General features: G+C 28.5%; 1 protein-coding gene across 1 annotated transcript; it reads right to left on the reverse strand.

Moving 5' to 3' along the window:
• Window positions 1-10,472: 10,472 nt before the first annotated feature.
• Window positions 10,473-11,652, reverse strand: LOC113368275. Its single transcript, XM_026609822.1, has 4 exons — window positions 11,588-11,652; window positions 11,409-11,499; window positions 11,252-11,332; window positions 10,473-10,792 (listed from the first exon to the last, which is right to left on the reverse strand). The coding sequence occupies exons 1-4, from the start codon at window positions 11,602-11,604 to the stop codon at window positions 10,493-10,495; spliced, it is 489 nt and encodes a 162-aa protein (XP_026465607.1). The 5' UTR covers window positions 11,605-11,652; the 3' UTR covers window positions 10,473-10,492.
• Between the last annotated feature and the right edge of the window lie 2,353 nt (window positions 11,653-14,005).

Raw genomic sequence — 14,005 nt, forward strand, 5'->3', positions numbered from 1 at the left:
CTTCTTCAACATATATTTTAATGTTTCTTTTACCTTTATAATAGTTTTCATAGTAGCTGATATCAATCAACAAATTAAATTGATTTGCATCTCTGTATTATTTCAAATACACGTGGTAGATATTTCGCAGCTGCAGATTTTGGATTTTATTACAACACTTAATATTTGCATAATATATTATCAGTATTATGATTACAATTGGCGTCAAAAATATTTAAAATCTTTTTTATCCAGACCATAAAAAATATTGCAAAAACTTATTGTTCATTGATTTGTTATCTCCCGATAAAAAATAAATATAAAATTTATTAATATCTGAAAATATTTGAGATAGTATTTATTTTACATGCATGCGATGACGTTCATGATATAAAGATAACTTGGACGTGATCTTTATTAATTTTTTATTCATTAATTTAGTTAATATTAGTTAAGATTAATAGAAGACATAAATTTAACTTTCTTATTTACTTAAATAATGATTAAATTTTGAACAAAATGTATGAGAAAAAAAATTGTGAGTTGGTTCAAGAAGCAAATTGATAGCTTTAAATAGTAGTAAAAATAATTATTTAGTCTGTATGAATAAAAAACGAATTTATTAAAGTATAAAGTTAGTTCATGACTCACTAGCAAGAGCTTTGGTCTTGCAATCACAAGGTTTCACATTCGGACAACTTAATATTCAAAAGGAATTATATCAGCTAAGATTTCAAGTGAAAACAGACTTTCGGAGCATTTATGCAATATTGTAATTAAAATCAATAACAAAATTGTAATTAACAAACAATCGAGTTGCCGTTTAATATCGATCAGAAGTAAATAAAAATATATCTTCATTGGTAAAAATAAAAACATCCGAATTAAGCGTCTTGGAAGTAACATTGCCTATCTACGCGCTTACCTAGTTCTGATTGTTGTTCGTCACAAAACACACAAAAAATTAATAGAGTACAAAAAAATTAGACAAGGCTATAAAAAACATAAACCTATAATTTTATTCACAAATTTTTCTAGAATCATCTGTTGCAGACGGCGTATAATAACCTACACACATGTAGTCTTTGTTTTGGTCATTTACATCGGGAACTTTGATATGATTCACAGACAGATTCCAAAATATTTGTCTGGGCACACGTGTCTTATTTTGACGCACGAATACTAAAACTATATATCATTGCAAACCAGTAGTTACATTAGTTTGATTTTTTCTATTATTAATTATTACTTTGAATTCTCCATTTACGACAACCGCGGGTCAAAGAACCAGATTGAATTGGTTAGTGGGAGAGCTAATGCCGATAGTAGGGACGAATAATAAAAGATACACATATACGAGTAAAAAAATAGGTAAGCATAAAAAATTCAAAATTTTTGATATTTTTATAGTAAATAACACTTCTTCAATAAATCCACATCATGAACAAAAATGTCTCAATTAAGAACATTTATTACCACATTTAAGAAAATACCGTTTTTAAAATACCGTAAATCGTAATCGGGGAGTGAAATGATAATAGGGAAACCCTTCAGACAAAACTTTCCTGATTCGAGTTCAATATCAGCTAACACATCTGCCCTTCGCAGAGAACCCATTTATTTAAATCTAAGGATTTAGATATTATAAAAAATTAATAAATTCTGGAACTTATTTCTAAAATTCTTATCGAAAAAGAGCGGGAACCAACTACAGAAGACATTTTGTAATAAAAAGCATTCTTATTTCATGTTACAAAATTTTACCTTCTCTGTTTGAATTTTTTACATTTTCTGTGGATTCCAAATTCAACTTCAAGACATCTAAAGACTGAACTTTAATGTCACTATAAAATGATCAACAAAATATATGATATGGCTAAGAAATTTAGCTATCAAATAGTAAATTCAATCTTGGACAAATTTTTTAAAAGACTAGAGAGAAAGCTGACGAAACGGAGAAGTTTGAATGAAATTTTTAGACCGACTGATATCCTTATTGTCTATTCAACAGCCTTTCACATCTTCACAAGCTAGTAAAAAGAATTATATATTTTTTCCTTGTGAAGATTAAATTGAAGCCTAATTTTATAATTATATCAATTTTCAACTAAAGACATCAACCGTATATAAAGAAAAGAGAAAAGAACAAAGTCTTTACTGAAGACCAAATTTTCTTCTTATTTCAGAAACTTTTAAAACTTTTTTTTATTTACTTTGACTTTTTAAATAATAAAAACCATATTCAAGAATATAAAAATAGGTTCTTTAATATAAATCAATTTTTTAATCACAATTATTGGTTATTACTACAAAACTTTTTATACTTTTTTGAACTATCGATCTTTAATAGCTTTTTTCGGTTTCAAAAATTGTATATAAATTATGTACATTTTTTCATAATTAACTTAAGAATTTTTTTTTTTAACTTCAAATATACATTTTCTTTGAATTAATTTTTGTGCATGTATAATTTTTGTAAAATAAATATTGTAAACTAATGGTATATGGCATCGTGCTTTAAGACAAATTGCTAGAACTTTCCGTACCGTAATGAAATATTCGAGGTATATTAAATTGTTCTCAAATAGATTTTATAAATAAGTAATAAAACTAATATATGATTACAGAAAAGTAAATAAACAGAACTTAATCCATCGGATTTAAAATGAAGGACATTGACTAATACTTATAAGAATTATTTAAACTGAATGGCAAAATTAAAATTATTTATCTGAAGTTTATTGGTGGGCTTTAAAACTTTAGCTAGAATTAAAATTAAAATCCAAATTATTTTCGATATTCCTATAAATAATATTAAAAAAAATATTTCTTGGGAATTAAGAAAAAAAATGACAAAAACTAATCAGCATCCCTATCAATAGGAATCGAATGTTTTTCAAATCGGAAGATCCGTGCGCTCGAAAACGTGGAAGAAAAATTGTATCCATACATACATACACACACATTCATCCATTTTTTCTGAGGTATAGCAAACTGTTCAGAGACATTCAAAACGTGAAGCAATGCAAAAATTTTCAATTTCGATTTTTAGACTATTACAAAAGCACCCTACGAAAAGTTAATAAAAACTTCTTCAAATATCCAGAACAATCTGCGACAAACAACCTGAATCCGAGACAAATATATAATATATCTCCTAGAAAATTTCGGAACGCAAGGTAAAAATCCGGGACTATCCCGGCCTATCCTGGATGTATGATCAACCTCATTAGGGGGCGTCCATTAATCGCGTGAGGTTTTAGAGCGAGGGGGGTTTGACAAAAAATTACCAAATATCACGTGGCGGAGGGAGGGGTATAGTAAGACAGCACGTGTATTTATTTTTTAAATGATTTTCAAAAAAAAAATCAAACATTTTCAAAAAAAATTAAAAATTTTACAGTTTTATCACGTAACTAAAAATACACCTGATGTTTGGTGGAAGAGGGGTGGGGCTAATTTTGAATATCACCATGTATCACCAAGGGGGAGAAGAGGTCTAAAACTCCTTAAAAACTCGCTCACGTTATTAATAGACGGATCCTTATATATTCATAAAGTGCGTTTAAAACTAATTTATGTTTTTTCAAAGTCTATTATAACTTGTAATGCACTTTTAATTAAAGAAAATCTAGATGTTTATAAAACCACTCAGGAATCGATTTAAATTTCCAATTAATTGAATTTTTATTTACCTAGCCCCCTGTCTTTTCTCCAGGTGAACTTCGGCCACGAGCCACGCGCGAATCGCGGATAAATAACAGAACACGTGGGACCGCTGACATGGCGCGCGAATTTTTTTTTTTTTTAAATAATTCTCGATTCAAATCACCACGCTCCAGGTATACTGACGTAAAAGCAGCTCGCATATTTTAAAACAGATCACAAACATTTATAGACAGCATTTAAATGATTTCCAATGTCCGGGTCTGGGATTTCTTCAGATTTAATGACTTGCACGAGCTAGAAATACTGTTTACATCATTGGAAAAAAGCAAGTCATTATTAAATAAAATTATTATTAAGTGTAATGAAATTAATATGACGTTTTTTTTTAATTGTTTACGTACATTGAGAGGTGTCGAATCCATAAACTTTATGATTTATCTGTTATTTTAGAAATACTTTTATTATATTGTAGACAAAATTTAACCCTTTCCACTCGGATGCCATATATATTGGCATCGGTGGCAAAACTCATATAAGTCCCGGAATTCGTGAGTGGAAAGGGTTAAAGCATAAAAAATTTATGATATAAAGTCCTTATAGTAATCAATGTCGAATTAATATGCTAATTTAATTTAAATCTATAGAGTAGATCGGGGCTTAAAGGTCAACAGGTAAAAATATCCACCATCAATATCTAGAAACAAGTAAAGTTAAGATTTTTTAACAACAATACATAAAAGTAGAAAGCAAACAATGTATAACCAGCCATCAGTCCTGGATTCTTACAAAATTGCTATCAGAAGATAAACAAAAATTTATTAATATTTATACAAACAGTCGTTTCTTTTGTTTCTTCTTTTTTTAGTTGTGAGCACTGTTGTTTAGTTTATGAGACCTTAATATTTTGAAGTATTGTTATGGTTTCATAGGATGCATTATTATGGTCATTGTCGAATATGCTAATTTAATTTGAATTCATAAGGTAGTTCGGGGCTTAAAGGTCCGCAGGTAAAAAGATCCACCACTCATATCTCAGAAACAAGTACTGTTAGAAATTTTTTACCAACAATACTTGAAAGTAGAAAGCAAAAGATGTAAAACCAGCCATCACCTGAATTCTTACGAATTTGCTATGTGAAGATGAACAAAAATGTATCAATATTCATACCAAAAGTAGTTTCTTTCATTTTTAATTATTTCAGTTGTGAGGACTGTTGTTTAGTTCATGAGACCTTAATATAATTTTGAAGAATACGTTATTTAATGGTTTCATAAAATGCATTGTTATTTTTAGGTCATATTTCAACCGTTTTATTTATATAACCTCTATGAAGGCTTACATGTGGTTGGGGTAAAAAGGACCAAATAAATATTTACACAGGCAATAGTGTAAACATTAGAAATGGATAGTAAATAAAATTCATTAAAAAAACATATTCACAAGATATAAATTAATTTAAATTCTATTCCAACTTTGCTAATGAATATTACTGATGAAATACCAGATGAAGGTTGTAAGCAGTGTCATCTTTGTAGGAAATGTGCCCAAGAAATGTGTATTTCGCATTGGTTGAATAATGTAGTTATTATTTCGTGAAGGCCCTTCTAAATTAAAAGAAAGACATTGATGTTTGCCCCCTGGCTGTCGCATTTACTCCGAGGTAAAAAGGGACAGATGACAAATTTCAGAAAAATAGTAAAAAAAGATATTTCTAAAATTAGGAAATAACAGGGAATTTTATAGAACATAGTTAGATAGTTGGTGGTTTTCCTAGTATAATTACTAATAATAAGTCTAAAAAAACCTTTTCCCTGCTCTATCCTACTGTTCGAAAAATATCAGCAGTTGAGTTCTGATCAAATTTTCTGGTAAAGATCGGCAGTACCGTTTCTTCGTAATGATATCTATAGGCAAAATGCTACTTACACCGAGTTTTATATATCATGCGGAATAATTTGCTTTTTCCAAAAATAACTTTATTGAAAGTACGTGGCTCAATTCAAATTGATGCGGAATGAATTTTAAAAGTTTGCTTTATACAAAACTGATTGAAAATCACGAACTGGGACTAAATGATTACATAAATTTAAATACATCTGTAAGTAATCTGTAGAAAAGAATAAAAAATATTCATAAAGTTTTACTATGGCATAGTAAATATACGCATTCAGACTATTAATTTATGAACTTGTAAATATATTCTATTGTAAATACTGATTTGCAAAACGTAAGAATAATATGAAGGTCTTATAAGATAATTTACTTAAAATATAAAGAATTCCTAAAAATAATGCTTATTGACATAAAGCACTTGAAAATAGATTTTAGTATATGTCGTTGAAAAGGCCATTTATATTTAATTTAAAATTATTTAAAAAAAACTAAAGCAATTTAAATATTTATAATTAAAAGTTAAATATTTTGAACCATTTGTAACACAAATAACCTACTACTAACCCCAGTAAAAATACTAGTCCTAAGAAAATAATTAATAATTAATAGATTTAACTCTACTTACACACAAATTTCAAAAAATTAATTAAAATTACAATATTACACGTGTAAACATATTTTATTTCTACCAAAACAACTAAATTAAAATAGCCATTACGTTTGCTATAAAAGTCCCACGTATTTCTACAATAATATGAAAATATTTACTCTTCCTGGCTTATAATTGATTTGACAGAGGTAATTATTACAGAATCAAGCAATTATTATGACATAGTGTAATAGTAAATATGAGCAAATCTGTTTACCTGTTTGTAAAAGATTTTTGTAATTAACAACAAATGATACTGTAGTGATATCAATATTTACCTCAAGCTCCTGCATATAAAGTTGATTTATAGATAGAATAATTATTTTAAAAAATCAATTGCAGAAAAAAATAAAATGTAAGTAAATGAAGTTCAACATCTAATAATAATTTTTTTTATCATTTTTTATTAAAAATGAATGATTTTTATCGAACGAGTGTAGAGTTTTATAAGCAACGCGTAGCAATAAAAAATCTTTTACAGACTTTACAATTACAAATTAAACGTTATCCTTCATTTAATTAAAATAAGTAAACATGCAATAATATAATATAAATACCTATTTTCTAAAGATTTTGTTCCATGGAGGTCATCTAGTATTGTATGTATACAATTTGTATGGATATATCCACAGAATTCTCTAAGATATGTTAATTTATCTCAAGGGCCATTGGCTAAGACGGTGGCTAGCCAGTATTCCATTATTTGTTGTTATCTATAAATAAACCAAAATCCATAAATATATATAAACATACTTATATCTAATACATATACACATATTATTTATATTATTATATATATGCCTTGAATTTTTTACATCTGGATATGTCAACAAGCGGTTTCCACAATGCATATTAATTTAATCTTATAATTGTTGTGTTTAATTTTATAATTATTATATAATTACATTATTATCTAAGATTATATATATATATATATATATATATATATACAGTGGTGTTGTCGAGCCGGAACGCGCCGGAACGTCGTTCCGGCAAATCATTTTTGAGCCGGAACGCGTTCCGGCAAGAAAAAATATAAAAACATCGCTACATACAGAAAATGATTTAATAAGTAAATTTTATACGTTATTATTCAACTAATTTTTATTAAATGTTATTATTGTAATAAACATACATATATGTGCACAAAATGGGTTTTGTAATATTTTTGTTTTTTTCATTTTTGAACGGAACTGGAAAAACATGAAAACCGGTTTTAGAACCGGTTTTTAAATTTTAGCGTTCCGGCAAAAAATATTAGCACAAAACCACTGGTTTTATCAAAGTCGTTTTTAATTTAGTAACAAATTGAGGTGTATGAACTTCTTATAGAAAAAATAATATTTATAAATTAAATCTTACATTCATTCGCATTTCTTATACGCTAACATCTACATCATAGGTTCCTATTCATGTATTTTTATAGCCTTAAGTGTGCCTATACGTTGCATTCTATACTACACGCCTTACATCTGTACCATACGCTATATTTCATTATATACTCTCAAATCCCTACATTGTAAACCGAATACACCTAACCTATATCTACTATATATTCTATTACCTATAATTTGCCTTACACTCTACATTAACCCTACCGAGATTCGAACCCGGGTCCGCCGCGTGGCACGCGACGACCTTATCCACTACACCACCGTAACGCTACAATCAACCGTCTTTTTTCGCGTGTCGTCGCGCCACCTTAGTATTAATTACCTAATTAATTAGAAAATGACCAGCGGAAACAACAGTGCGTCCCATATTATATTATTGGTGGGGGTATCCGATAGGGTAGTGGCTAAGGTGCGCGACTTCCACGCGGAGGTCCCGGGTTCAATTCCCGGTATAGACAATAGATAATATATATAATAGGTAGAGATAATACATAGAGCGTAAGCGTAAGGTAATATAGGTGAATATATAAATTAGACAGTAGTATTTATAAGAAGTAAAAGGTCTGTAGGTATATAATAAGTTAATGACGGTATAGGTATCTCACGGTATGATAGATAATAGATATCTATCTATGATATACAATAACATAGTATAGTATGCTAAGTAATAAGTTATCTATCATATTAATAGGTTAAGTCTTATAAAGTATTGTAATAAATCTTGAGTACTTTTATATCATAATAAATACCTGTAGGTATTAATGAATATAAATAATACCAGAATAAATATGATTAATGTCATTAAAGAATATAAATTATGTACTCAATGATTCCCTCATACTTGTACAATTTAATGTATAGACTAGCTGTGTATAATAGAGTTAATTATATAAAAAGTCAATATTTTAGATTTGTGAGTTCTTATCGAAATATATCAAATTTTTTGAACCGGTTTATGAACCGGATTTTAAATTTTAGCGTTCCGGCAAAAAAAATATTAGCACAACACCACTGTATATATATATACATGTAATCAAAAAGCATAGCAAATGTACACATATTAAATAAAACTTTGAAACTTTTTGTATATACGAGTAGTTTCAATAAAAATGCAAATGAACTAATTCTTTGTAATGCAAGAACAGCAAACTTTATTTTTGTTGTCATCCAGCTGAGTTAAATATTATATAAAAAATATTCAGAATGTGTAATATTTTCTATGTAATATTCGTATTCAACAAATGCTCCATGGTACATTTCGAACGTTTGCTTTCATAAATATTTAAAAATTCCGAGTGCAGATAAATATATTAAGACTAGAAGTACATCCTACAATGATAAATCGTAATCAAAAATAATAACCAAAAAAAAACAACCATTCATCAAAAAACAAAAAGAAAGGGCTCTGGAATCACACAAAACTATGACGTATTACATTTTTATATTTTTAGGCAACTTTATTAAATTATTTTTATTTTATATATATTTTTTTTTTCAAAAAAAAATGTATTATATATTCTCTATTTTCTTACCCTTATGTTTTATGATAAAACTGTTTCAGGTTTGAATGACAAAAACAAATAGTTACTTAATAATAATTATTTTTACCAAATTGATAAAAAATGGTGAATTATCGCAGCAATTTTCAATAATTTCATTCGCAAGAAGTAAAAATGCATATGTATTTCAACCACGACATATGAGGCATTGGAATAATAGTCCTATAACTGGAAAATCGCTCTTATCTCAAGAATATCAATTTCACATCACGTTTCATAGAATTTATGGGAATGAATTATGGAGATGTAGCAAATTCTTTTGCTTTAGTGACGCTCCCACACGAATACAAATAGTTTCAATTTTTACATAAAATTGTAAGTTTGGACAATATATATAAAATATTTTGTTCAACAATATTCATTATTTCATCATTTTTGAAATTTAAATTTATTTAATATTTCTTATTTTTACAACAAAACTTTACAGCCAGCTTTAACAACATGGCTTTTTAGAAGGCTGCCCAATGGTTGACCCATTTATTTTTATTATTAGAATGTCCTCTTATACTATGATATTTTAAAACTTGGTGCAGCAATTTAGAGAAAAAGCTCTTAGAAACATATTTAGATCTACTCTTTCAAGTGAAAACTGATATCACTACTCTTTGATATCAGGCTGTTTGAGATTGCTATTGAACCTGAAACCTTTTGGTTGCTAAGTCAAAAGCTCTTACCATTGACAAGCCACTTAGGAAATATATTAAACATTTATTATAGCTTATAGGTTCAAAATTGGATGCAAATAGTGCAGTTTGCTATTTTTATTGCTATTGCTTGGGTGGAGCGACTATGGCGGATGCTGAGCACGCCATTATGGAGTGCAAAAAATCAGAAAAGGGTAGACAAGAACTACGGAGGAAGATTGTAAAGAAAAAAATCTCCCTCCCAACCAATTATATAATATTATTGACAAAGAAAAGGATATATGGTGCAAGATTTATTATAAAATGTATGATGACTAATGTACGTGTATACAAAGTCAACAAATATACAATAAAAAAATGTATTGTACTTCACTTTTTATGTACAAAACTTGAAAAAAAAATTATTTTTTGGAAAGAGAAATTTTGTATAATGTTATTTATATTTATACATCATTCGAAATGATATATATCACAGAGAAATTTTAATTGACATTATATTGAACTTGAATTGTCATATCTATAATAAATGTGACAAAAATTAAATTGCATTTAAGTTTTAATCATTTCAATCATTTTAATTAATTTTGTTATACAAATGAGTCCAAACCAAGAAAATATAAGTACATTGAAAACAAGTAAATTTATTTTTGTGTCACGATTCTCAAGTGTGACTTTATAGCTTCTCGTGATCCTATCCTTCCAATTTACAATACATCCTCTATTAGAGGAGCATCGTTTACTTCGACAACTTCTTCGGCAATAGTTCCGCTGTTGGTGACATCTCCACCCACTGCATTAACGTCTGACATCACGCCATCATTAACGTTTGGCAAGCCACCAATTGGAGGTACAACGTTGCCACCATTAACTGGCAAGCCACCAACTAATCCGCCACCCAACTGAGAGCAACTTCCACCAACACAGTTTTCGCTTTGTTGAGCCAAAGCCAACATGTTTATCAAAGGTTGCATGATGTTCGTGAAATTGTTGATTGCATTTGATACCTATAATAATATAGTATTTCTTGAAAACCATCTAAGGTTGTACATTATTCGTCTAGTTAAGGTTTTAGACAATTATATGTAAGTTGCCGAGTGTATATCAAGGAAGATTTTGATTATATGAACGCAAAAGCTTAGAAGCACTATTTTAATTACAATATTTTTTATCATAATGAATCAAATTTAACACGTATAAAGAAGTCAATTTCTTGGTTTTTCACTCATTAATTATTTATTAACTCATCAAATTTATTACAATTAAAATTATTGGGTTATTGCAAAATTTTAATTTATCCAAGCCAAATGCTAACTTTTAACTAGCGATTTCCAAAAGTTTTAAATACGGCGCAATTTTATCATATTTAAAGGTTGCTTTTTGATTTTTCTAAAAATTTGCACAAAATTAATTAATAAAATTTCTGGAATAAAGTAAAAGAATACCTTACACAATATTTTACTTACGTAAGGATTATTTCCGAGGGATTGTATAATTTGTGAGAACAAAGTCATAGCATTTTGCAGAACATCTTGCAAGTCCGCCATCTATAAAATTATATAGTTGATTTTTTAAACTTTAAGTTTAATAAACTTATTTAATCGAATAGTAAGTATATCTTACGCTCTCAGGACCATAGGTTGAGGTTGAGTCCAAAGATGATGATGGAAATGCGTATGCGGAAAAGGCACAAACAGCCAAAACAATCGCAAATCTAATTTGCAATATTATTATTAGTCAATTTAAATTTTTTAATTACACAAAAAAAAAATTAAAATAAAATTATGCACTGATATACTCACAAAGCTTGCTTCTCCATTTTTGTTCCTTTTTGATTTACAATGGTCACAATCTCGACAGAAACACTTGTGAGAAAGATGTAATTTTGGAAAAGCTTTGAGGAGTTTATATATGAAAAATTGGTTCAGTGGCGTCGAAAAAATTGATTAATAATCATATCATCATAATATAATTTCATAAACGACTATAATATTTAGTAATGAATTTTTTAAAATGCAATTGTTCTGTGAAGCAAAAAGTCTTTTCATTTGATTCATCACCAATTCGCATATCATTCTCATTATTCATCATCAATAATTTGAAAAATTATAAATTTCCCAGTTCAATTCAAAATGTTGTGGTACTAAACTGTAGTAAAATCAGATTGAGATTTAACAGCATGAGCACAGGAATATGTAGGAGGAAGTCCCGTAACGCCGGACGGCACCAAGCACCGGATACTCTATTTAACACGTATTATTTAAGCGAGTATAAATCTTTCCATTTCAAAATACGAGTGAAAGGGGCATGGGGGGCACACAGGTACAAGATCACACGCCAAGCCTCTCCCGTGACGCACACGGGCACGCCACTAGGCGACTTCCCCCTAATATAAACCATTGATAATTATTTTTTATCATTGATTTTAAATTTCATCATCGTTGTATCGATAACGTTGTAAATTATATGCAGGAAGATTTTTTTTTAAATTATCTGAGAAGATTCTTCCCTACGCCGCTGGTAGATATCAGTCGAGTTAAAATTCTGGAAACTACAATTTCGTGAAAAAATTTGCTTTTTTGTCCTTATGCAATGATAGGAAAAATTGAACCGCAGTTCGTGACTAAAACAATCGATACTGCAATATGTAGTCCATGTGCAAGTGATATGGCAGAATTATATAATCATTTTCCCAAAATAGGTCAACTAGTCAATATTTGAAGAATTATAAATGTTTTGATATAACTCTTTATGTATAAGAAAAAAGTAGTTGTTGATAATCACACCATATAAAATAATATTTGATAATTATTATCATTCATGCTTAAAAAAGCAAGCATATAGTGCTCTCATGGTCCAAAATTTTCGATTCGATTGGCAGTAATACCACTGCTTCATCTTTTTCTTGTTAAACAATTAGAAATAAATAGATATTTATATAAAATTATGTGGTAATAATAAATTTTGTGTATAGGGCATCTCCAGTGATTTGGTCCCCCATTAGAAATTAGCCAGTGCTAATTGTTTTCATTTCTTTAATCTGCTAGCTACTTTTTACATAATCTTTCAGTTAGTTTAATTCTTGTTAGTTTCTTGAAATTTTGTATTTAGATGTTATGGTTAAATTTAAGATAGTACTCATTGCCAACGTTTCGTATAACATCTTGAATGATATGATTATGATGAAGTCATAATGGTTGGTCTCATAATATCTCTCATGAGAATTTTATTTTGAGATCTTGTTTCATCTTTGATAAAGATGTTTATATCAATCTCTCATTTTTTGCGGATGAATCATTTGCTCAAGATGAAAGGGTTATGTGTTATATTTTTTTTACTGATTACTACATTAGACAATGCCATTACCCAAAGAAAATAGAACGCCAGAATAATTGTGGTTGGCCTCATAAAAGTAAACTGTTTTCGAAGGAATTCATTTGTTGATAGTCGGAGAACGAATAAAATGTTTATAGGTTTTTGTCGAATAAACAGTTTATAAAAGGAAAATCAAGTTTTGATAAGGCTTAAGCAAGTTAAATATGATCTAAAAGCAAAAGTACCCATAAATGTAAAAAAATGCACCATGTAGACTATTTGATCAAATATTAAATGAAACAATAACATTGTAAGATTAATATTAGGAATCTTTTCTTATCTACATTTTATTTAAAAAAAATATATTATTGTTTTGTTTAAGAAAGATAAATTTCTGATAAAAGGAAAAGAAAAATTTCAATTTCATATTTATTTAGAAAATATGTAAAGGAACAGCTCCAAAATTTTTTGAAGCATAAAGTAAATGTTCTCTAAATTAGATCTAGCACAAAATTAAGAGATTGGTTAATTCATAAACGCAGACATCAAGTAATTAAATGCGTACAAATTTAGACAATGACAAAAGCCTCCTCGAGGATTACCCTCTAGGAGGCCCCTGCCAGACGACTTGGTAATGACAATACCAGGGTAATATTGGAAGAAAAACTCATTGAAAGTTTGTCAATCTCTAAATCTATGACAATGGCCAGAATATTTTGTATTTGTAATGTTCTTTTTTAATCCTACAGTTTTACTCATTGTTCCTTTTAGGACAGGTGTAAAATAATTATTAATATAATACAAAAAAAGAAAAAAACAAATCCATGAACCAAAATATAGTTTATTCTATAAAATGAAAAAACTTAGAAATTTTCATTTACAGAAATACATCAAGTTCACAAAAA

The sequence above is a fragment of the Ctenocephalides felis genome, unplaced genomic scaffold (assembly GCF_003426905.1).
Source record: "Ctenocephalides felis isolate EL2017-DRISC unplaced genomic scaffold, ASM342690v1 CF-g0.4_SCAFFOLD_01170, whole genome shotgun sequence".
Taxonomy (NCBI): Eukaryota; Metazoa; Arthropoda; class Insecta; order Siphonaptera; family Pulicidae; genus Ctenocephalides; species Ctenocephalides felis.

Coding starts and splice junctions, on each gene's coding strand:
- LOC113368275 (XM_026609822.1), bottom strand. Junction 11,333..11,408: donor CAACCTATGGTCCTGAGAGC/GTAAGATATACT, acceptor ATAATTTTATAG/ATGGCGGACTTGCAAGATGT. Junction 10,793..11,251: donor CCCTCGGAAATAATCCTTAC/GTAAGTAAAATA, acceptor ATATTATTATAG/GTATCAAATGCAATCAACAA.